This window comes from Ochotona curzoniae, unplaced genomic scaffold (genome assembly GCF_017591425.1).
Source record: "Ochotona curzoniae isolate NIBS_2020 unplaced genomic scaffold, NIBS_Ocur_1.0 contig_2927, whole genome shotgun sequence".
Lineage (NCBI taxonomy): Eukaryota > Metazoa > Chordata > Mammalia > Lagomorpha > Ochotonidae > Ochotona > Ochotona curzoniae.
In genome coordinates, this window is record NW_024465654.1 from 3,247,387 (window position 1) to 3,270,689 (window position 23,303).

The following is a 23,303-nucleotide window of genomic DNA, read 5'->3' on the forward strand; positions in this document are numbered from 1 at the left end:
TATCTCTCACTTCACTGAGACTGATGGAGAGCAAAGAGGGATGGTGTCGCGGGCAGTGGGTTGAGCTGCCGGCATCCCACGTCACACGAGTGCCTGTTCAAGTCCCAGTTGCGTACAGGGGGAGTTGCAGGCACCTAGCTTCAGCCTGGTCCAACCTTGGTCACTGTGGCCATTGGGAAGAAGATTTCCTTCTCTCTGTCCCCCCCCCCCAACCTTTGTCACTCTGCCTTTCAAATAAAGAACATCTTCATAAATAGGGGAGAACTTCTATATGCTTCTATCATAACATCTAGTGAAATGCTCACTTGTACTCCCTCCTGCCCCCGTTGTTACCATAGATAATTCAACCAAGTTTCCAACGAGATTACGGCTTTGTCCTGCCCCCATGCATCACTCACATTTTCTCCCTCTTGTGCAATTCCCATCAGCAAATAAACACGTTGTTTAAACAGTTCCTCCCACAGTTGCCCTATCTATTTACTCCATTTTGCAGCAAATTTTTTAAAACCCTTGATTATACACTTTCTAGTTCCTTTTTTCCCCCCTTCATGTTTCAGCCCAGCTCTAGGGTGGCCTTTGCCTCCGTCATTTCACTGCCTCATGCTTTTCTGGGTAAAAGCAATGATTTCTGAGCATTGATCCTCCCTCCCCCTTCCCCAGGATGCATTGACCTCTCTGGGACTCCCTTCCCCCTCCGCGGTCAGGGCCTTAGCAGACCCAGCCGACTGGTGAGAGGCTGCTTTGCTTCTCTGCTCAAAGTCCTGGGAAGGCTCGGCGCTGGGTCTGGCTGCTGGGGTCAGGTCCGGCCCTCAGCCCTGCTGATTCAGGGGACTTTCCCCTGCAATGATCACATGTGGTTTTCTTTCTCCTTTCTTGGGGATTTTTCTCTTGTGGTGTTCTCTGCTGCCCTGGGAGTCACCTCTGGGCAGTGTTTGTGGTGGGGACTCCGTGGCTGGAGCCATCACCTCCTGCTTCCTGAGTGCACACAAGCTGGAAGCTGGATCGGAAGTAGAGTAGCTGGGACTTGAACCAGGTATTCTGATGGGACTCTTGTGTCCTAAGTGGTGATTTAACTGCCAAATGCCCACTCCAGTAGGGGATATATAGAGATTGGAATGTGAGCTATTTAAAAAGCCATTAACTTAAAAATATTTTTTTATCTGTCTGAGTGGCAGAGAGATATAAGAGAGAGACAGACAGAGAGATGGAGATCCTCCATCCTCTAGTTCAACTCCCAAATGGCAGCAGCAGCTAGGGCTGGAGCAGGCCAATCCCAGAAGCCCCGGACTCCATCTGCATGGCCCATGTAGGTGTCAGGGCCCGAGGAAGTGGGCCAATATGTGATACATGTTGGAAAATCATAATAATTTTCTTCATAGTATAAAATCAAAACAAAATATGGAAATACATTCTCTATAATTCTGATTCTTTTAAAAAATATTTATTTTTATTTGAAAGGTAGATTTTATATATAGAGAAAAAATAGAGAAGATCTTTTACCTACTGGCTCACTCCCCAAATGGGTGCAACCGCCAGAGCTAAGCTGATCTGAAGCCAGGGGCCAGGAGCTTCTTTCAGATCTCCCACGTGGGTACAGGGTCCCAAAGACTTGGGCCATCCTCCACTGCTTTCTCAGGCCATAAGCAGAGAACTGCATTGGCAGTGTTGCAGCTGGAACACGAACTAGCACCGAAATTGTGTGCTGGGGTCACAGGATGGAGGATTGGCCTGTTGAACCACTGTATCAGCTGCTATAACCCTAATTCTAAAAGTGCAAATAAACTTAATTGTTCTCATTGCATTTTTAAGTAAACATATTTAGATATATATTTACTTATAATATAGTTATTGGGCCTGATGCAATGACTGAATAACTGAATTCTCATCTTGCAAGTGCCAGGATTCCACACGGATGCTGGTCCGTGTCCTGGCTGTCCTACTTCCCATCCAGCTCCCTGCTTATGACCTGGGAAAGCAGTTGAGGACAACCCAAAGCCTGGGCACCCTGCACCCGCATGGGAGACCCAGAGAAGCTCCTGGCTCCTGGCTTCAGACAGGCTCACATTTCCAGCTGTTGTTGCCATCTGGGGAGTGAACCAGTGGACGGTTCTTTCTCTTTGTCTCTTCTCCTGTAAGTTTGATCTGCTTTTCTGATAACAAAAATAAAGAAGTATTTTTTAAAAAGGCAAAGAAATCACAGGTACACGTGGATCATGTTTGGGAATGGAGAGAATTGAGAGTGGAAGGGTTAATTAACTATTTAAAATATGAGTACACTATATAACTTCCTAGTAATTAAACACCACGTTTGAGGCACTGCATGCTATAGAATCTCTCGTAACATTTTATTTGGAAAGGGTGTTTATCCAACTATACAAAGGTGCAAAAATGGGAGAGCAGAATGATAGCTGAGGGATTGGCAGCTGCACGCCCAGAAAGCTACAGAGGGAAGAAAGGGCGCCTGAGAGATTTCAGGTGAAGAATTATGGTGGGACCACAGCAGACAGAGTTCATGTCACACAGCACATCTCTGCATCCGTGGCTTTAATCGTCTTAGTGGTTATCAACACCTGCTTAGGTGGCTTTTTTTTTCCCACCCTTTACTCTGGCTTCTGACCGGGGGCATCCTGGGCTCAGTCCTGCTCCTCCTCCCCCATCTCCTTCTTGATCCAGTCCACGTAGTTGAGTAACTTGGTGTAGAAGCCATACCCCCTGCTACACCCAATGCCCCAGGACACGATGCCCGTGGCCACCCAGCGATCGCTGTGCGGGTCCCTCACCGCAAAGACCCCGCCGCTGTCTCCCTGGCAGGCATCCTGCTTGAGGGTCGGGTCCCCAGCACAGAACATGTTTTCAGAAAACACATCGTTCCTATTTTTCTCCCGGAGCCAGCGCTCACAAGCCTCTCGCCTCGCCACGGGCAGACGGACAAACCTGAGGTCATAGGCAATCCTTTCCTCCATGATCCCAAAGCCGCTGACATAGCCCACGAGGCCCTTGTCATAGAAGGTCTCGTTGTCGGGGAGGCAGATGGGCAGGAGGTTGGGGCCCAGGGTGACACTGTTTTCCAGTTCTAGAAGGGCGATGTCCCCATCGAAATTATGGGACTCGTGTTGACGGTAATCTGGGTGGATGCTGACCCTGCGGATGGGATGATTGGACATCTTTCTGATCTCCTCCACGTTCGTGTGGCCCAGGAACACGTCCACGGATGCATTGAGCTGCGAGCTGTGGTCCTTGGGGAATAGGGTGTGGGCGGCTGTGAGGATCCAGCGGTCGCCCAGCAGGGCACCGCCGCCCCGGCCGTGGATGGAGGTGAGCGCCTGCCAGGGGAAGTTCCCCGGTTTGGCCTTCTGGCCCCCGACAATGCGTTGCTGCTGTTGCACCGGATGCACCGGCTTCCCGCAAACTGGAGAGGAGGAATCAGGAGACAAGGCCAGGTGAGCGCCAGGTCCCGCCCCCTCCGCAGCCCTGCTCCTGGTCCTATTCACAAGCCTCCTTCGCTGGCCTGCTTGTCCTGGTGGATTCCTTCCTCGTTCCCAAGTCTCCACCTGGGCCCTGGGCATTCCGACTGGCCTGGCAGCACTGCGCCCTGCCCTCCGTCCCTCCGTCCCTCCGTCCCTCCGTCCCATCCTCCTGGGGACCTTGTCTCCTGTGTCTCCTCCCCCCTCCCTCAGCTTGGCACCATCTCCCCTTGCTTCACCCATTTTCTGTGTGCTCTGAGGTTTCCCACTGACCAGGCAAACACCGTGGGATTTTTTCTCCTTCCTGTTCGTTCTTCCAAATGCCCTGGGCTGTGCAGGTGAACGTGCCTGCGGAGAGAGGAGGCAGGGTCAGACAGGGAGGTGCGGCAAGAGGCCAGAGCGCCCTGAGCCTGCTCTTGGGGGAGCGGTGGGGGAGGCCCAGGGAGGGCGCCCAGTGACCTGTCTTTTCGCCGTCTGTATAAAGGATTTCAAAAGTATCAGGACGCTCCACATATGTATTTTTTGTTTTTTCTGTTTATAAAACGTTTTTAAAAAATTATTTGAAAGGCAGAGAGAGAGAGAGGTCTTTAATCTGCTGATTCCCGCCCCAAATGTTACCAACAGCTAGGGCTGGCCAGGCTCCAGTCTGTAGCTGGGGACTCAATTCAAGCCTCCCACGTGGGTGGCAGTAACCCACACACCTGAGCTGTCATTTGCTGCCTCGAGGGGTGTGTGTTAGCAGGGGGCTGAGAGGGGACCAGGGCCAAGCAGGGTAGAGGGGGCTGAGAGGGTCCATCTTTTCTTTGCATCAGCTCAGATACCTACTTCTTCAAACCTATTAGGTCCTTCTTGGGATGTAACGTATGTTGCTGAAGCTAGCGCTCCAGGCAGACACCTGAATACACTTTCCCTAGAGGTTCTACAGGAAGAAATGCCACAGGACTCCCCAAGAAGATGGGAGGGAGAGACCGAAACGTTCTCCAGTTCCTACCTCGTGTGGCCTCACTGATGCCAGCTCTGCTGTACATCTTGTAATATGGCTCCCGGCAGTGGTACTGGATTTGGGCCTGGTAGGTGTTGACGCCCGTGGCGGTCGTGTAGTGGAAGTCCCCGTTGGGCAAGTCTTTGGGCTGCCCGCAGTCTTTGACTTTGGGAGAACACAAGGCCATGTGAAGAGCTGAGAAAGACTGGACTAGAACTTCAGTGGGAAGGGATGGGAGTCGTCTGCCTGCTGGACAGGCTGAGTCCCGGAGAAGTGTGCCCAACAGAGATGGCAAGCGTGAGGAGTGTGGGTGCAGCTGAGGGCTCAGTGTGTCCTAAGGGCCTCAGGCTTTAGGGACAAGTCACAGGGGAGGCTCCCTCGTGAGAGGCCTCGTCTGGGGTTCCTTTCCTTCTCAGCCCGGTTCTTCAAGCTGGCGAGAGGCAGACACACCCCTGAGCCATGACTTACTCTTGCATCTGGGCATGGCGCGATGCCATGTGCCGTCATCCTGACAGACAGCCGTGAAGGAGAGCAGCGCTTTGGTGCCCTGTTGGAGCAGAGGTGAGAAGCATGCTGAGTACCTGATGCCCCGCACGTGCTGTGGGGAATGGGTTTCCCTTTCCTTCTGCTTTGCCAGTCCCCTGGATCCTGAGTCCCTGGCAGGAAGTCAGAGCCCAGAGCTCAAGATCAGACCTGGACATCTTCTCCCCACCATTCGTCATTTTTGCCCCCACCCCCGTCATCACGTGTCAAGTGGAGCATTTTCTGCGTTGCAGCACAATCTCTCCCTGACGTGCCCTGAACCTCTTTTTCTCTTCCAGACTGCAGTCTCTCTCCAATACCAGTGCTGCCCCGGGACACCCGGATGTGCGACGTATCGTGTGCCACATGCTGGGTGACTCCAGTGGTATGTTTCTAAGAACAATCTGAGTCTCGCAGCGATCCGAGCTGGGCCGATGGCTGAATCCTGCCTTCCTTCCAGGGTTGGAGGGCAGGCCCAGAATAACGTTACCAGGGTGAGTCAAGGGGAGGACACGGTCCAGCTGGGTCCTAGTTCCTGCTATCCGAGAACCGTGACACGATGCTGAACAAGTCGCTGCGCCTCCAGCCTGCCTTTTCAGTTTTGCAATCTACAGTGAGTGATGAGACTTCACCTGCCGCTTGGCAGCATAGCACGCTCATCCCGAGGCCCAGCCTGCACTCCAGATGGACCCAGGCAAAACCTCCCTTGTGGCCTGCAGACCTCAGTGGTTTTAAAACGTTGTGTTGTCTGGGATTCCAGGCAGGGGTGAACCCACAGCCACTGCGGGCCTCCCCGTCTGCATTTCCTTCTGAGACTGCCTCTGTGCCCTCAGCCCGGGGCTCTCACCTCCACCAGCTGGTAGCCCTGCTTGCAGCTGACAATGAAGTAGTCACGGAACTGGTACTGAGACTGCAGGTCTTGGATGATGGTGAACTCGTCCAGCGCCTTGGGCTGGGGGCACTTGATGACTGCGAGGGAGACCAGAAGGCATGGTTAGTTCAGAGCTGCTTGTCCTTCCTTCCTCCTCCCCACCCTGGGGCCCCAGGCAAGCTTACTTTCGCTGGTGTAGCGCAGCTTCCAGCCTCGGCTGTCCCCCGACTCGTCTGTGAAGAATAGCAGATCCGCAGCGTTGCTGCTGGTGTCTAGGTCGGGGGGCTTTTGTGTCCCGCAGAACTCACCCAGCATCTTGCCATTGGCATAGATCTGGGGGAGCAGAGGAGGAGGAGGCAGGAGATTTGCATCAGCTCAGGTTCTTGGACCAGGGGCCAAGCAGGGTAGCGGCCTGGTGGCCAGGGTGGCAGGACCATGTGTGTGTTTTCAGCTCCTGTCCAGCTGTGTGGGGGACTGGCCAGATCCACTGGCGTGATGCTGGTCCCGCTTGGCTGGGAGGATGCTGGGGGAAGGAGAGGGAGAAGAAAGGAGGGGGCCGTTTCACGGAAGCCGCACCTGGAGCTGGTCATAGGGACAGTGCACTTGCTGGTGGTCGTCAATCTCGAAGGGCTCCAGGAACTTGAGGTGGAGGGTGAGACCGCGTTCCACCCGGATGCTGTAGTTGCACTGCAGGTTTGGCGGGTAGGGCTGGGGATACTCCAGACTGGAGATGTAGCCGGAAGGCTCAGTGTACAGCCTGCTGCTGCACTCGGCTGAAAGTGCGGATGGTGCCGGGTCACAGGGGCCCAACCAGCCCCTGCCTTTCCCCGACTCCGCATCGCTCCCAGGACTCACCCTGGCAGGAATGCTTGTCTTTCTGGAGTGCGTAGCCTGGGTGGCAGGAGCAGAAGTAGCCGCCAATGTAGTTGTGGCACAGGTGCTGGCAGCGGGGTTGGGGAGCATCGTCCACAGAGCTGGCCGTCTGAGGAGCACATTCGTCGAGGTCTGGAAGGGGGTGCGGGAGGGGAGGCTTGCACACGCATCAGAAGCCTAGGGACAAAGTCAGCCCCTGCCCTCCCTGGGACCTCCCGGGCTCTGGCACGGCTCTCTGGGGATTGCCCAAAATGCACACAACCCAAGTGACCAGGCCTTGTCTGGAGGAAGCTCTTTTGGAGTGGAGTCATGGGTTCAGGCAGAGCTATGAGCCCTGCTCAGAAAACAGGGTTCTGGCTCCCCGAGTTCTGTCTGTTCCCCATTCCTACGGCTGAGAACAAGAAAGAGCACCCACCCACAGCGTGGTAGTAGGCCAGGAAGCCCTTGTAGAACATGACGGTGCCATTCTCCTCATTAGAGAAGTCGGTGTGGAACGTCAACAGCATCTTGTTGCCTTGAGACTCGAACTCCCGCCTTCCCGGGGGATTGCCCAATGGAGAGTCCTGCTGCCCGCAGAACCTGCCCAGGCTCTTCTTGTCAGCAGAGATCTGGTCGGAGAGGGGCTAGGTTGGAACTAGGGAGAAGAACCCCAGCTCCCCGTGTGGAGGGCCGTGGGGGCCTTCACCTCGCCCCAGAGTGACTCCTGGCGCAGCACATAGGTCTCGCCCTGCTCGACTCTGGGAGAAGGGGCAGGGGCTGCCAACTCCCACCGGGGTTGCCACTATGTCTGCCTGAGGCTTTGGCACTGCACTGGGTTCCTGCCCTTCCCTATTCATGTTCTTTTCTCTGCCATTTCTTGGGGTGACAGGCAGGGGGAGGGAGGTTACTCCCACAGATGTCCGATCTTTACCATCACTCATTCCTAGAGCCTGTACTGGGCTACTTGATTTTTTGTCTCATTTCATGTTCTGCAGACAGCCGTGCCACGGCTACAGCCAGCAGCACCCGTGAGTGTGCCCTGCCCCCTGGCTCGGTGACCTTGTTCTGTCTGAGGATGTGCCACTTTCATGGGATCCACAGGTTTTCCCCGAGTCCTGGTTTTGTTTTTGTTGTTGTTGTTATGGAAAGAGGGGATTGGAAGGTTCCCTTTGTCTATATTTCCCTTCCTGTGGCTCTGTGAAGGAGGTGTGGGAAGGGAAACTGAGGCACAGCAGCTGCCCGCAAGCTCTGTGGATAAGCCCGTTCTTCCTCTTCTGTGAATCTTGCGGTTCATGGGGGACCCCTCGACCCTGAGAGCACCCCATGCTCGGCCATGAGCTGAGTTGTGTCCAGGGCTAGCCAGGACTGTGGGAGCACAAGTGCCTCTGCTTCCGGGAGTCCCCTGCTGCCCCCTACCTTGACGTAGTCATAGAAACAGCCTTCGGAGGGCTCCACGTCAAAATGCCAGAAGACCAGCTTCACCCGGTGGCCCGCGGGCACCGAGATCACCGTGGTTGCCTCAAAGTTGTTTGGGTACGGCTTGGGGTACAGGGGTGAGGTCACCTCCCCAAAGAGCTTCTGGGGCATGTTGATGGAGCCTCCGGCCCTGCAGAACAAGGCTAGCAGCGAGACACAGAGGAGCCACCTGCCAGAAAGAAGCAAGGGGTCCAGGCAGTGGCTGGGTGCGTGGTGGGAGCGCCTGGCGCTCCACTTGGTCCCTGTTGCCCATGCGGGACCTCCCTGAGACATTGGGGGTAGGGAGACTAGGTGAGACTAGGTGAGACTAGGGTGGCCAGCCTCTGTTGCTGTGTTCTTTTCCCAGGGCGATGTCCAGTCCGGAGGTCATCTCATTATCATCTCACTCCCTCCCCAACCGACCCCTGCACCTCCTCTTCCCGGAACAGGATTGGCCTGGGACCAGCAGAGTGAGGGTGAGGGTTGCCAGCCACGGTGCTCCCAAAGCCCAACCAGCATGGACAAGCACCGAGGGTCCTCCTCCTGGACATAGGGGATCCCCTCCCCGCTTGCCACTCGCTGCCTGGGGAATGCCTCTCTGCGGCTTTGCACAGCTTCAGGAGGTGTGGGGGCTACCTGTAAGTGCGTTTAAGCAGTGCACCCAGGGACAGGGAATGTGCCCAGCTCCCTGAATAACACGGGAGCAGGATGAAGGGGTCTCCCATGCCTGCCCCTGGCTTTCCTTCCCATCAAATGCCCGTCAGCCTTACTCACATTTCTTGGGACTGGGTTCGCAATCCCCGGCTCTCCTTGAGTGCGCCCTCCCGCCCTGCGTGTTGAAGGCGAGAGCAGGGCGTGCAGAGGAGGCCGAGCTGAGGAAATGACTGTGGAGGTGGAGGGGGCCCATTCCCAGAGGAATGTTAGGGAAGAGACTATTTGCATAAACAAAACAAAAATTTGAGTTTCCACTTTAGTTTTGATTTTGAAATCCCTGGTGGTGGTGCCACCTGCTGGTCTCTATGCGGAAGGCCTGCGGCTGGAGTCAGGTTTGAGGGGCTTGGCACTGGTGGGTTGGAGGTTTTCACTCCTTAACTTTAAAATAAAATAAAATAAAATAAAAATAAATAAATAAATAAAAAAAACAAACATTCCTTAACTTTTTGCTTTCTTTCTTAAAAAATAGTTTAAACCTTATTTTATTTGCAAGAGAGAGACAGAGATAGACACTGGCCGAGGCCATTCCTTTGGAAATTCCCACGGAGTGGCAACTTGGTGTAGGTCTTCCATGAGGATGTCAGGTGCTTGGGTATTTTAGCCATCACCTCTTCCTTCCAAAGCATGCATCAGCAGAAAGCTGGACTCAGGAGTGAGTCTGGGACGCAAACACGGGCACCCTGTTATGGGGTGCAGGTACCACCATAAGTGACTTCACGATTGCACCTAATATCTGTTACACTTTTTTGTCTCATGAGCATCCCCTTTCTGCAGAGGCCTTCCTAGGGGTGGCTGCTGTGTGTCCAGGGCTCTGACTCAAAGGGAACTGGGGGATGGGGAGCTGCACGTGTCCTCTGACCTGGTTCTGCTGTGGTCCAGGAAGAGCCAGCACCCGGGGTGAGGTGTCAGGGCCGTGGAGTGGAGCAGGGTGGGGCAAAGGGCAGGTGCAGAGAGGAAAGTGGATCCTAGTTGTCAGGGGTCCTGGCCTACTTTACTCACGAGTGACACTCAGTTGTAGGGGGGAAATTGCCATGGCATTGTGACCCCCAAGGCAGCACCAGCTGTTGATACAATTGCTTGCCACCTCCGTAGTTCAGGCTGGTCAGTGAGCTTGATTTTTAGGGAAGCCAGGGAGTGAGGTGGCCTCTTTTCCCAGACATGTGCTTTCAGTTCCTGAGGGTTATGCAAAAGGGTGTGGCTGGGAAGCAGGAATGGCTCATCCTTTCCGAGGGGAGGGCAGGGCCCTGGCTGGCATGGGTCTCCTGCCCCAGGGCTGTCGTGCCCTTATTGAAAAGCTCCCACACTTCCTAAATTTTTCTTTATCAGCTCTGCGTGCCTCTAAAAACCCAGAGACATTTTGCCCCATGGGAGGCTTGGACTGGAAAGCAGGCCTCCGCGGTCCTGCACAGGCTCGCGTCCTCATGAGCTCAGTCCCACCCTCCAGCCACTCATCTATCCACCACTGTTCCTGTTACTGGAAGCTGTGTTATGTGCCAGGTGCCCTTTCCAAGACGCGTCATCACGCCTGTGGAAGACCTGTGGGGTCCTCCTGCAGCTGGATGCATCAGAGCTGAGGAATGGGTCTGGGGGCAGGACTGATTCTGGACTTGACCATGACACGACCCCTGCCCTTGCAGGTCAGGAAAGGCTTAAGATAGGAGAGAGGAGAAATGGACCAATCAGAAGACAAGAAGGACATGTAATCCTGCCTAGAAAATGGCACCTTAGGATGCTGATTTCTCTGAGTGTGAGTGTTCATAACAGGGGCAGATCCCATAAGGAAGTAAGGGCTCCAAGGTGAGTCTCAGCAGAAGCCCTCTCACTCATCCTAGAGACTTGCAACATCTGCCCTTTAAAAATATATATTTATTTGCAAAGCAGGGTTACAGAGAGAGAAGGAGAGAACAGAAAGATTTTCAATTCACTAGTTCACTTTCCAAATGACCATAATGGCTAGAGTTGGGCTGATCGAAAGCCAGGAATCTGACCCTTTGGGGTTTCCAACAACGGCTGCAGGGGGCTCAGCAGTCGGATTATCCTCCGCGGCTTTCTCAGACACATTAGCAGGGAGTTGGATCGGAAATGGAGCAATTGGGACTGGAACTGATGCCCCTATGGGATACTAGCACCAAAGGCAATGGCTTTACCCACTGTGCCACAGCGGCAGCCCCCAACATCTGCCCTTGTACCACGCAACATCCCCGGGATGCTTGGTTATGCCCTGGGCTCATGGAGCATTCTAGGGGCTGTGAGTTCCAATCCTGGTAACACACACCATGGCTAGAAATAACAGGACTTCCTCCTCGGGCCTAGCCTTGACTCCATTCAAAATAATCTTGATTTATACATTTTTGTTAAAACCTGGTGTCATACCAAGAGCAGAAAGAAGAGCGAGCCGAGTGAAATGGCTGTGCACCTGTTTGAAAACTGGCACGGAATATGCTTGTCTGCTCTATCCCTTCCAAAGAAGGGTGGATTCTGGGGAAAAGATCCCTCTCTTTATGGAATGGTAGGCTTTGCTCTCTGAATCTGCCTCTATCTCACCGTCTCTATTTTTAGATCTAGCTCATCTATATCTTTAGATCTCTGGGTGTAGCTAAATGTGTCTGGAACGCGAGAGCTGGAGAGCTGGATCTAGAGTGTGCAGATAGACAGGTATGTACATTTTGTCTCGGCAGGCAGAAACATGTCCATTTTTTTTAGCATTAAGAATAAGGACAAAAAACAGCATCAAAACTTTCATTAAACAGAATTTAGCAAACAGAGAATGGCAGGAAATCAACCGGCCAAAATCATATGGATTACATAAAGCAATGTCTGTTTAGTAGTTTGCATTTTAAATATTTTCCTGTGTTGAGGTTTTAAAAAAATAAAAGTAACGGGGGCTGGCACAATGGTCTATCAGGCTAGTTCTCTGCCTGCAGCGTTGTCATCCCTGTGGGCACCTGCTCATGTCCTGACTGCTCCTCATCCGGGCAGCACCCTGCTTATGGTCTGGGAAAGCAGCAGAGGATGGCTCAAGCTCTTAGACTCCGCACCCAGATGAAAGACATGGAGGAGGCTCCTGGCTCCTGGCTTTGGATCGGCTCAGTTCTAACAGTTGCAGCTATTTGGAGAGTGAATCAATGGATGGAAGATCTTTCTGTATCTCCTTCTGTCTGTAAGTCTGCCTTTCCAATAAAAATAAATAAATCTTTACGAAAATAGTGGCTTCATCTATTTACAATTTTAGTGTTTTTTAGAAGCAAGTTTGTTTTTAAAAAAAGATTGTATTTGAAAGGCAGGGTCCCAGAGCGAGTGGTGTTCCCATTGCTGGCTCACTCCTCAAATGATCACAATAGCTCGGACAGTCAAAGCCAGGAGTCAGGACTGTAGCCATGACTCCCAGGTGTTTAGCAGGTGCCCAGGCACTCGGCCCATTTTTGCTGCTTTCCCTCGGGGCCAGTGGCAGGGAGCTGGGTTGGAAGCTGAGCAACTGGGACTTGAAGTGAAACTCTGATATGGGATGTTGGGGCCGCAGGCAGTAGCTTAACCAGCTGTGCTAACAAATGTACTCTCGTTTGTTTCATTTCTATTTCCATTGGGAAATTGTATTTTATTTTGTCTTTCAAATTTTCATTATCTCAAATCTAGCTTCCGCCACCCCCCCCCCCAAAAAAAAGAGAGAGTTGGTCTTCACATGGGTCCCAGGGCTCTGGATGTTGGAGGCCCACACTTGAGGATCTCCAGGTAGGGCTCAGCCACAGACCTGTTAGAAAAGGGGGTGCATGTGGGGCGGGTGACACCCCTTTCCTGGAAGGGAATGAGGCCCTGGGAAAGCCTGGAGGGTGACTGAGAGGTACCCCACAGCCTTGGAGTGACACAAGTTTGGGGGTGCTTTGGCTTGAGTCCCTGTAACTCCTTGTGTGCAAGGCAGATTATAACAGGTTTTCTGCAAACACAGTGTGAGGTTAGGTGAGATGATGCACAAGGCACCTGGCATACAGGAGACAGAGAGCTGTCACTGTCAGGGTTGACAGTCTGATGACTCGGAAGTCAGCTGCAGGGTCCTTGAAGGCATCAGAAACGAATGCTGTGACGGCCCCTCCATCCACACCCTGTCCGCTTGAATATGTGAGCAGGTGGCTCTTTCACAAGCAGGTACGGAAGAAGCTGTATTAAGGGATGAAGTGTAAGAAGGTGGCAATTGCTGAACCATAGGGGGATGCCCTGGTGCCAAGGCACTGGGAGGCAGAGGGACACAAGGTGCTGGGGGATCCCCACTTCCTTTGTGGGGTGCAGTAGGCCCAGAGGAGAGAAGCTGTCTTACACGGCAGCTTGCTTTATCTTGGTGCCAGGCAGTCCCTGCCACAAATCCCAGGCTCACTCTGTGCTGCCCATCACTGCCTTGATCCACTCCACATAGTTCAGCACTTTGGTGTAGAAGCCATAGCCAGTGGCACACCCGATGCCCCAGGACACGATGCCTGTGGCCACCCAGCGATGGGCACGGGTGTCCCAGACCACGTAAACACTGCCACTGTCCCCCTGGCAGCCACTGTCTGGCTGCACATTGTCCCCAACACAGATCATATTGTCTGAGAACACTTCCGTCCTGCCCTTCTCCCGGAGCCAGGCCTCACAGGCCTCCCTGGGGGCCACGGGCAGCCTCGAGTACTTTAACTGGGTGGTCAACCTGCCCATCTCCATGCCAAACCCACTGATGTAGCCCTGCACGCCGGTTTCATAGAGAGTCTCGTTATCTGGGAGACAGACAGGGAGGAGGTGGGGACCTAGCGCGACCCGGTGCTGGAGCTCCAGCAGGGCGATGTCCCCGTTGAAGTCGTGGGACTTGCCCTGGTGGTAATCTGGGTGCACCACTACGCGGCGCACGGGGTAGCTGCCCAGCTTCAGCATCTCCTCGATGTCTGTGTGGCCCAGATACACATCCACACGTGGCTTCCTCCTGGCAGAGACGCTGTCCTTGGGGTAGATGGTATGGGCCGCAGTTAGGATCCATCGGTCTCCCAGCAGGGCCCCACCACCACGGCCGTAGATGCTAGTAAAGGCTTGCCAGGGGAAGTTACCCAACTTAGCTCTGGAGGAACTGCTGGTCTTCTGGTCCTGGATAATGGGGGTGACTGGCTGCCCACACACTGCAAGAGATGGGAGGGCAAGATGAACAATCAGTGGTTGCAGTAGCACGTATCGATTAAAGACTTGTTTCTAGGCGCTGATGTGGTGACATGGCACACTAATCCTCAGGCTGTGGGGCCAGCATCCCATATGGGTGCCGGCTGCCCCATTTCTGATCCAGTTCCGCGGTAACGTGCCTGGGAAAGCAGCAGAGGATGGCCCAAGTCCTTGAGCACCTGCACATGCTGGGAGACCCAGAAGAACTCTTCTCCCTTGGCTTTGGATTGGCCAAATCTGACTGTTGTAGCCATTTGGGTAGTGAATCAGCAGATGAAAAATCTCACTCCCTCTCTCTAACTTCCTTTCAAATAATTAAATACATATATTTTAAAAAGCTTTAGAAGCATACTTTAAAGATTTATTATTATTGATTTGATAGGCAGATTTACAGAGAGAAAGCAAGACAGAAAGATCTTCCATCTGCTGGTTCACTCCCCAAGTGGCTGCAATGGCTAGAGCTGAGCTGATATGACGCCAGGCGTCAGGAACTTCTTCCTGTTCTCCCATGTGGTTGCAGGGTCCCAAGGCTTTGGGCCATCCTCTGTTGCTCTCCCAGGTCATAAGCAGGGAGCTAGATCAGAAGTAGAACAGCTGGGACATGAACTGGGATGCCAGTGCTGCAAGCTGGAGCTTAGTTGACTATGCCGTGGCATTGGCTCGCTTTCTCAGATTTGTCTTAACCCTGGGGGAACAAGGAAAGCTCCTTCTCATCTCTGAGCCCTCTGCAGGCTCCTTCCCCATCTGCTTTAACACCCTGCATCCCAGGTCTCCAATCACTGCCGAGGCTACCTGGGGAAGTCCATGGGGACGGTGCTGGGCAGCTCACCACTCACCAGGCACACAGTGAGGAACCTCCTCCCTCCCCTGTTGGTCTTTCCGGGCGCCTGATGCTGTGCAGGTGGCTGTCCCTGAGGACAAAGAAAGGGATGCAGAGTTAGAGGGCGTTGGGCTCACACAGCAGGCGCTCAGAGCCTCTGCCCTCTAGGTTGGAATGGAAGCAGATGGAAGCGGATGGAAGCCCTCTCCTCACCTGAGAAGACCGCCTGATAGTAGGGTTCCTGGCAGTGGCTCTGGATCCCGGAGGAGGCGTCCGCAGATGCGTTCACCGTCTCAGGGTCCCTGCTGGCCCAGGAGGAGGGCTGGCCAGCATCCCTGGCTAGAAGAAGACAGACGGAAGGCGTTGGGATTCAGCATGCACTTAGCCCTGGTGAGCGGGGCTGACTCTGTTCCCAGCTGTCTTCAGTTCTGCCCTGCAGTGACTTTGAAACACACAGTAAACCATTTGGGCTGGTTTTCGCTGCTCAGACTGTCAACACTCAAAGGGAAAAAATAACCGACTTGTGGTACAGGGAAATGGGTACTTTTAGTCATGGATGGTGTGGATGGATAATAGTAAAAAGTTTTTGGAGGGAAATTTAGCAGCACCAAGATTGAAAATGCATTTTTACAAGGTTTATTTATTTGTATTTGATAGATTACAGAGAGATCCTTCATCCGCTGCTGTTCACTTCCCAAACGGTTGTGATGGCTGAAACTGAGCCGACTTGAAGCCAGGAGCCAGGAGCCTTTTCTGGGTCTCCCTCGTGGGTGCAGAAGCCCAAGAACTCTGGTTATCCTCTGCTTCTCTTCCAGCTCACAATCGGGGAGCTGGATGGGAAGTGGAGCAGCTGGGACTCGAACCAGTGCCCATATGGGTTGCTGGTGCTACAGGGTTGAGGATTAACGTGTTGAGCCACTGTGCCAGCCCCCAAAATTCGTTTCTTAATCCAACATTTCCGTGTCTAACAATGTGCTGTAAAGATGCCCTCACACAGACACTCAGGGGTGGACACAGACACCCAAAGCTGCTCTGTCGATAGAGAGCCATGAATCGCACCATGTGCATCAGTCAACAGGATGCCATGTTACCATCGCAAAGGAGCTGCTGCAGCAACCTGCCTCTGGCCTCAGCTGTCGCTCTAGCTTCAATTTGTCACCTCAAGACACCCCAGGGGTTATAGCAGAGGGTGGAGACCCCCTCCTTGCATCCCCAGGAGCAGACTCACCTACAGCTTGGTAGAGGGCCAGGAAGCCCTTGTGGGGGTGAGCGTCCTGGTCTTTGCAGGAAGCACGTGTGTGGAAGCTCAGCTGTAAACGCCTGCCTGGGGACACGAACTCCCCCTGAGCAGGAGAGCTGCCTGGAGCAGAGTTCAGCTGACCGCAGAGCCGGCACATCTGCTTCCCACCGGCTGAGATCTGAAACAGAGATGAGGAGTGAGGGGCAGGTGTGCTTGGATCTGGCCTGTCATGGTGTCACCTCCCCAGGCACGACTCTGGTCCCACCTTGGAGGCCTGTACCCCTCTGGGGCTCAGAAGCCACACTTCTGCAGGCCCATTCCTGGTCCATGCTGACTCCACCTGCGTTTCTCTCGCACATAGTCCAACGCCTTTTAGCTGACACCATTATCTCAGGAAGGCCACTAGGCTTTCCAGAAGCTCTTCGGGGACTCTGGGCTTCTTGCCCTAGGAACCGGGTTGGAAGTTCTAAGAAGGCGGGGATTCCCTGTTGGACTCCAGGGAGAGACCCGAGGGCCAGCCCCGTGCTTCTCTTCTTGTTTTCTCACCACCATCCCAGCACAGCCACTTCCCGGAGCAGTTTCTTTTGAAAAACAGAGTTTCATTTATTTTTTTTTATATGTATTTTGCTTTTATTGGAAAGGCGCATATACAGAGAGGAGAGACAGAGAGGAAGATTTTCTGTCTGATAATTCACTCCCCAAGTGAGCTCAATGGCCGATGCTATGCCAATCCAAAGCCAGGAACCTCCTCCAGGTCTCCCACGCAGGTGCAGAGTCCCAAAGCTTTGGGCCGTCCTTGACTGCTTTCCCAGGCCACAAGCAGGGAGTTGGATGGGAAGCGGGGCTGCTGGGATTAGAACCGGCGCCCATATGGGATCCCGGGCATGCAAGGCGAAGACCTTAATTACTGCACCATCGCACCGGGCCCGAGTTTCCTTTACTTTTAAGGTGTTTGAAAGGCAGACACAGAGAGATCTTCCATCTGCTGGTTCAGTCCCTAAGTGCCTGCAGGAGCCAGATCTGCACCAGACTAAAGTCAGGCGCCCAGAACCCTCGGTGGCAGGGAGTCGAGTCACTTGAGCCATGGGCTGTTCCCCGTAAGGCATGCATCCGTAGGAAGCTGGGTTGGAGACAGGGCGCAGGCCTGGGATGCTGCGTCCCATGTCGTGTCGTCACGGATGCTCTGAGCACCTGCCCTCTTGAGTCACTTTCTAATGGTCACTATCTGGGAAGCAAAGACTCGTTCCCTGGGGCTCCTGGTCTTGTTTGGGAATCCCCCTTCTCTCATGCCATGAGCTGTGAGTGAGCCTTGTGATGTGTGGGAGCCTGCAGACACAATGCTTGAGTACTTGGGGTGTCGCCGCTTCATTTGATAAGCTTTTAAATCAGGTTGCTTCAATTCCCTTTGACTGTCTTGCTACTGTTCATTTATTTTCCTGGTATCTCTCCAACTCAAGAAATTTCCCAAGTCTACTTTTAGTTAAAAAAAAAAAATATTTAACAGCAATGTGCTATAGCTTGGTGGCTAAAGCCCTTGCTTGCATGCGCCAGGATCCCATATAGGTGCTGGTTCATGTCCTGGCTGGTCTACTTCCCATCCAGCTCCCTGCTTGTGGCCTGGGAAAGCAGTTGAGGCCGGCCCAAGTCCTTAGGAACCTGCCCCTGCGTGCAAGACCCGGAGGAAGCTCCTGGCTCCTGGCTTCGGATCAGCTCGGCTCTGGCCGTTGAGGCCACTTGGGGAGTGAACCAGCAGATAGTAAATCTTTTCTCTCTGTTTCTCCTTCTTTCTGTAAAATCCGACTTTCCAATAAAATAAGTAAATCTTTTTAGATATTTATTTTATTTTTGTATTGCAAAGTAGGATATATAAAGAGGAGGAGAGACAGAGGAAAATCTTCCATTCAATGATTCACTCCCCAAGTGACTGCAATGGCTGGTGCTGCGCTGATCCAAAGCCAGGAGCCAGGAGCCCCTTCCAAGTGCCCTATGCGGGTGCAGGGTCCCAAGATTTTGAGCCATCTTCGACTACTTTTCCAGGCCACAAACAGGGAGCTGGATGGGAAGTGAAGCAGCTGGGACACGAACCAGTGCGCAGATGAGATCCCGGTACATTCAAGGCGGGAGGACTTTAACCACTAGGCTACTGTGCTTGGCCCTACAGTTTAAATCAAAGGATAACATAAAGTTTAAAAATGTCCTGATTCTGAGTAAAGCTCTTGTTGTAAATCTATTTTATGACAACTCCTCTAAGCTCAACGCACTGGTTACTCCATCTGCTCTTGTCAGGCCCAACTCTGGTACCTGACAGAGCAGGCAGGGCTACTGCAAGACGTGGTATTTTAGCGACCGCTGTGTGGGTTCCTGACTTTTATTCTGCAGGTGTGCAGTATTTGTGGGCTGTCCTCCTCTTGCTCCTTGGGGCCTAGGAGGTGTCTAGGGAAGAAGATGCTGGAGGGAGGGATGACCTCCTGGAGGCCTCTGCCCTGAGCTCTTCACGTCTCCTCTAGACGCACTCTGCAGGGCAGGGACACCTCCCACATGCCCCCGGCAGCTCCTCCCAGAGGCCTTGCAGGCTCCCAAGCTCCCCACTCCCCCACCAGACCCTTGTGGCTCACCGTGACCGCATCCCCCTCACAGTTTGGGGATGTCTCCAGGTCGAAGTCCTGGAAGACGAGCCTCACGGCCAAGCCCTCTGGAGCCTCGATGTCAAGGCTGGTTTCTTGGCCTTTCATGTATGGCCCGGGGTAGCCAGGAGAGGCAAACCGCTGGGGCTGCTGCTGGGCCAAGAGGACGAAGCCCTGTGTGGCGCAAGCCTGGAGGACTCCCCAGAGGAACAGCCACCACCTGTCGGGCGGGGGCGAGAGGGGACAGGAGGAGGAGGCATGGTTGTGACTTGAGGTCTGTGTGTTAGCGGGGAGTGGGGGCCCATGAAGCTAAGCCCTGGCAGAGGCAGGGGCCAGCAGCTATGGCCCCAGCTTTGAGGCCTGGCCACTTGTGCCTACTCCTTGCTGCCTCTGCCCCACATAACCTGTGGCTCCCCTCCAGCTGCAGGACGCAGAGCTCCCCCCTCCAAGGCAGACCACTCTTGCTTCTTTTCCTGCAAAATAGGGGGTTGCTTCCTGTCCCAGTAAAACCCAGCCCAGGCAGGGATCTGAGAGACCAGCCTGGAATGTTTCCCCTGGCTCAGTCATTGAGTCTGAGCATGGTAAGAGGCCACGGCTCTGCATTAACTGCCGTGTGTGTGTGTGTGTGTGTGTGTGTGTGTGTGTACACCCTTCCCCCCTCCCCAAACTCCTTCCTCCTCCTCCAGGCCTTTCTGCAGAGCATACTCACATCTTGCCTGGGCAGCTGGTGAAGGGAGGGCTTCTCCAGAGGGTCCTCACTCTGGGACCAGTTCTCCAGAACTGGACATCTGGGAGCTGCGAGTGGACTTGGTTTAGGTAGGGGAACAGGAAGGTGGGGTGAGGGAGGAGGAAGTTACTGGAAACTGGTTAGGTAACTGAGCTGTGTGTTTGAAATTTTCTGGGTTGCACGCCACCTGCCGTCCGGCTTAGGAATAGTTCACCCCCACAAAGGGAAAAACCTGGGGGCCGCGAGCGGACACTCAACGCGCAGTGTGGTCCTTCAGCTGCCTCTTGGGATGCTCACGTTACCAGTTTAATTTTCAGCTTCTCCACTTTCTTTATTTTTGATAAAGTTTATTTAAAAGACAAGGAAATCACAGACACATAGTCATGGATAGAGTAGGCAGAGAGAATGGTGAGATATTTCTGCCTTCCTATTGCGTCTGCAGGGAGAGAGAGGGGGCAGATATCCTCGCCCTGTTTGGCCTCTCCTGAGCCTGGGAAGGGCAGTGGTTATCCGACGCCGCCCTCCAGTGCCCTCGAAGGAGAGTTCAGCCTGGAGAGAGGCTCATCCGATTGACAACATCACCTAAGGCAGGGAGGCGTGACTTCCCGTTTGTGAGTCTAAGTTTGCTATCTCTCTGTCCCATTTCATTCCCTCCTGAGATTTCTGACCCTCATTATTTTTTGTTTGTTTGTTATTATTTTATTTTGATAATCTTTACACAGTTGATTAGGGCACAAAGTCTGACCTCTATTCTTAAGTATTGCTAAAGGATATAGATTCATCTTATCTTATGTAGCTACTTCCTGCTGATCTGAGGCCTTGGATGTCCTGGGTTTGGATCCATCTCGGGGGCCAGAACAGTTGCAGGGGTTTCCATTGGCTGTGTTCCCGCCACACCACTCTGAGAAGTTCCTGGGTGTTTTTGTCTTTCAGCGTGGTGTACGGGGCCTCCATTGTACACAGGAGCAGGCTGACTCATCCTGTGCGTACCTGGGCATGAGCCTCTCCTACACAGCAGTCAAAGCAGAAGCTGCCACAAACATGCACGGTGTGTTCCGAGGCCAGGACACACGCGCCGGTGTCTGGTCCTTGTGGTCCGAGAGCATGTCACCTATGGGATCAACTGGAAGTGAAACCTCAAGTTTCTTGGCTACACTAACGGCCGTCAGTGTCTCCTCCCCATCCACCTAGTGTGGTTGGGTGCCATGGGTGCAATCACCTAGAACCTGTTGGGACCTTAGCCTGATGCTCACAAACTGGTAACACGGCCTGGTTGGTACTCATCAGGTGTTTGGTCTACCAGAGGCCATCAGTGGAGGTCTTCCAGGATCCTGGCCCCAAATCCTTGGTCAAGCACAGTAGAGCACCACAGGTATGGCCAGCCCAGGACTGCCGTGGGTGTAGCCTGCTTAGAACCCATGGGCCCCGGGCCTGCCTGCTCCCAGATCGGTGTTTTGCTGTGCCACTGGCGCAGCCTGTCTTCTAGGACCCTGTTATCTAGCCTCTAACCAGAGCAGTGTGGTGGCACCCCATGGGTGCTGCCTGCCTAGGACCCTGATGTCAGGTCCTTGGCTTGCCATTCCGATCTGCAAATACTTTTCTAAGACGTATTGGTTGTCCCTGATTATTTGGTGACATGCTGTAGAAGTTGGCTTGAAGTGTAGGGCAAACTGCCGGAAGCAATAGTGTGGTTTCTAAGATTAGTGTCATATGACCAATAACCGCGATCCAATAACAGCCTCTAGAGGGGGTCAAGAGAGATCATTGGGCCATGTCAGCCTTAAAGTGCTGCAGCCTTAACGCAGAGGAGGCCGAGACGGCAGCTGCTCATCCTGTGCCTTTTGAAGAGGTATTTGAAATCTTTGACTATTCCACTGGAGTGAGCAGGCATATCTCCCACGTGCACCTTGTCCCACGTATTGTGGCTCTAGACCCAGGACGCCTCCTCGCCAGCCTGGGTGACCACCTTGGCCACGTGGCTCTGTCTTCCAGGGCCCCTGGCCTGTGTGCTGAGGCTCTGGCCCTGGGCATTCCCCCACATTCTTTGAAGGAAAGGAAAGGAAGAAGGAGGAAGAAGAAAGAGTGAAAAAGCCAGCGTCTTCACTTTCTGTCCAGCTCCCTGCTAACGGACCTGAGAAGGAGAGGAAGATGGCCGTGGGCCCCTGCACCCAGAGCAAGCTCCAGGCTCCTGACATGAGTCCAGCCTAGGCCACTGCAGGCATTTGGGAAGTAAACCAGTAGACAAATAATCTCTTTCAAGTAATAAATATATCTTAAAAAAATAAACAACATGGACTGTCTGTCTGTACCAGCAATGTTGGGATACACTTACATAAGAGACTGATGGGATTATAATTCCTTATGAAAGATTATACCACTACAGTAAAATGGGGAAAATCTGTTGGGGGGTGGGAGTTTTGGGGGGAGGAAATCCCAGTCTATATGAAATTGTAACACATACTTCAGAAATTCAAAATGAAAAAAAATACATATCTAAAAAAAATAAACAACAAAGGCCAAAAGACAGTGAAGCATTTAAAAAAAGTATTCATTTATTTGAAAGAGTTATAGAGAGGGAGCTATAGAGCGATATCTTCCATCTGCTGGTTCTCTCCTTTAGCGGCCACAATGTTTGGGACTGGACCAGGCTGAAGCCAGGATCTCCCACATGGGTGGCGGGACCCAAGCGTTTGGGTCGTCCTCACCGCTTTCTTAGGTGTGTTAGCGGGGGTCTGGATCAGAAGTGGAGTGTCATACACTTGAGCTGGTGCCCACATTGAATGGTTGGTGTCACAGGCACGGCTCTGCCATGACCCCGGCCCAAGCGCAACGTTTTAAAAAAAATGCTAAAGAAAAGCAACTGTCACCTCAGAATTGCTTTTCTAACAAAAATATTCTTCCAGAAAGAAGACGAAACACGGATATTTTCAGATGGAAAAAAAGAAATTTTGTCATCAGCAGGACTGTGCTACGAGGGATGCTAAGGAAAGTTGTTCAGGTGGAAGGGATGTGAAACCAGATGAAGAAAGAAAAACAGCAAAATTGCAGGTAAACATAGATCTTCTTTCAAAAAATATTTATGTTCATTTTATTTGTTGCTTTTTTTTCAGTCTTACAACTTTATTTAGTTCTCATGCACTTTGACAGTCTGTAGATTTTTGAAAGTGGTGACAGACACGTGGGTAAGCAGAGTCTAGAGCTTGTTGGCGAGTCTTCATCCTCACGTTTTCTGGACAGTCTCATGCGGATGCGGTATGGGTCGCTCCTTATTCCTTTGGCCCACATAGCTTTGTTGAGCCTCCTGTCAATGTGCACGTCTGGAGTACCCATTTCTTTCACGCCAAACTCCCGGATCTCCTTCAGCGGCCGAGGAGCTCGCTTCTTGACGCCCCCTCCATGGATGCGCTTGTGGGGGTCGATGGGGTGCTTCCGCGTCACCACCTCGTTGATGGCGGAACGGCCCTTCTCGCCGCCCTTCTTTGCCGGAGCCATCTCGTAAGGCCCAAGCCGGAAAGTGTTCATTTTATTAGAAAGGCAGATAAACACATATGAGAGAGAGAGAGAGAGAGAGAGAGAGAGAGAGAGAGAGATTCCATCTGCCAGCTCATCCCCCCCAGAAACTAGCAAAAGATGGGCCTGGGCCAGGACAAAGCCGAGCTCAAGATCACTGCAGATCTCCCCTGTGGGTGGGAGGTGCCAGGCTGCTCTGCTGCCTCTGCCAGCTTCTTGTCTGCTGCACCCTGGAGAGGAGCCGGGCACGCAGGGGTGCAAACGCAGGGCTGGTATATACACACTTGAAGTTTGGACTTTGTATCTTTTGGTTTTAGTTTTGAAAATCCTCTAGTGCTGCCACCTGCTGT

At 53.0% G+C, this 23,303-nt stretch overlaps 1 protein-coding gene and 1 pseudogene across 1 annotated transcript; both read right to left on the reverse strand.

Annotated features, from left to right (window-relative positions):
- Positions 1–2,333: 2,333 nt before the first annotated feature.
- C1RL (complement C1r subcomponent like) lies at positions 2,334–19,492 on the reverse strand. Its single transcript, XM_040978966.1, has 17 exons — positions 19,426–19,492; positions 18,708–18,936; positions 16,081–16,270; positions 15,066–15,191; positions 14,869–14,943; positions 13,227–13,995; positions 12,576–12,608; positions 8,108–8,336; positions 7,128–7,320; positions 6,695–6,844; positions 6,416–6,612; positions 6,025–6,172; positions 5,816–5,937; positions 4,915–4,993; positions 4,456–4,611; positions 3,738–3,812; positions 2,334–3,409 (listed from the first exon to the last, which is right to left on the reverse strand). Coding segments are annotated over exons 1-17 (3,549 nt in total). The 5' UTR covers positions 19,428–19,492; the 3' UTR covers positions 2,334–2,633.
- A 3,037-nt stretch (positions 19,493–22,529) lies between these two features.
- LOC121155586 lies at positions 22,530–22,944 on the reverse strand (annotated as a pseudogene).
- Positions 22,945–23,303: the final 359 nt, after the last annotated feature.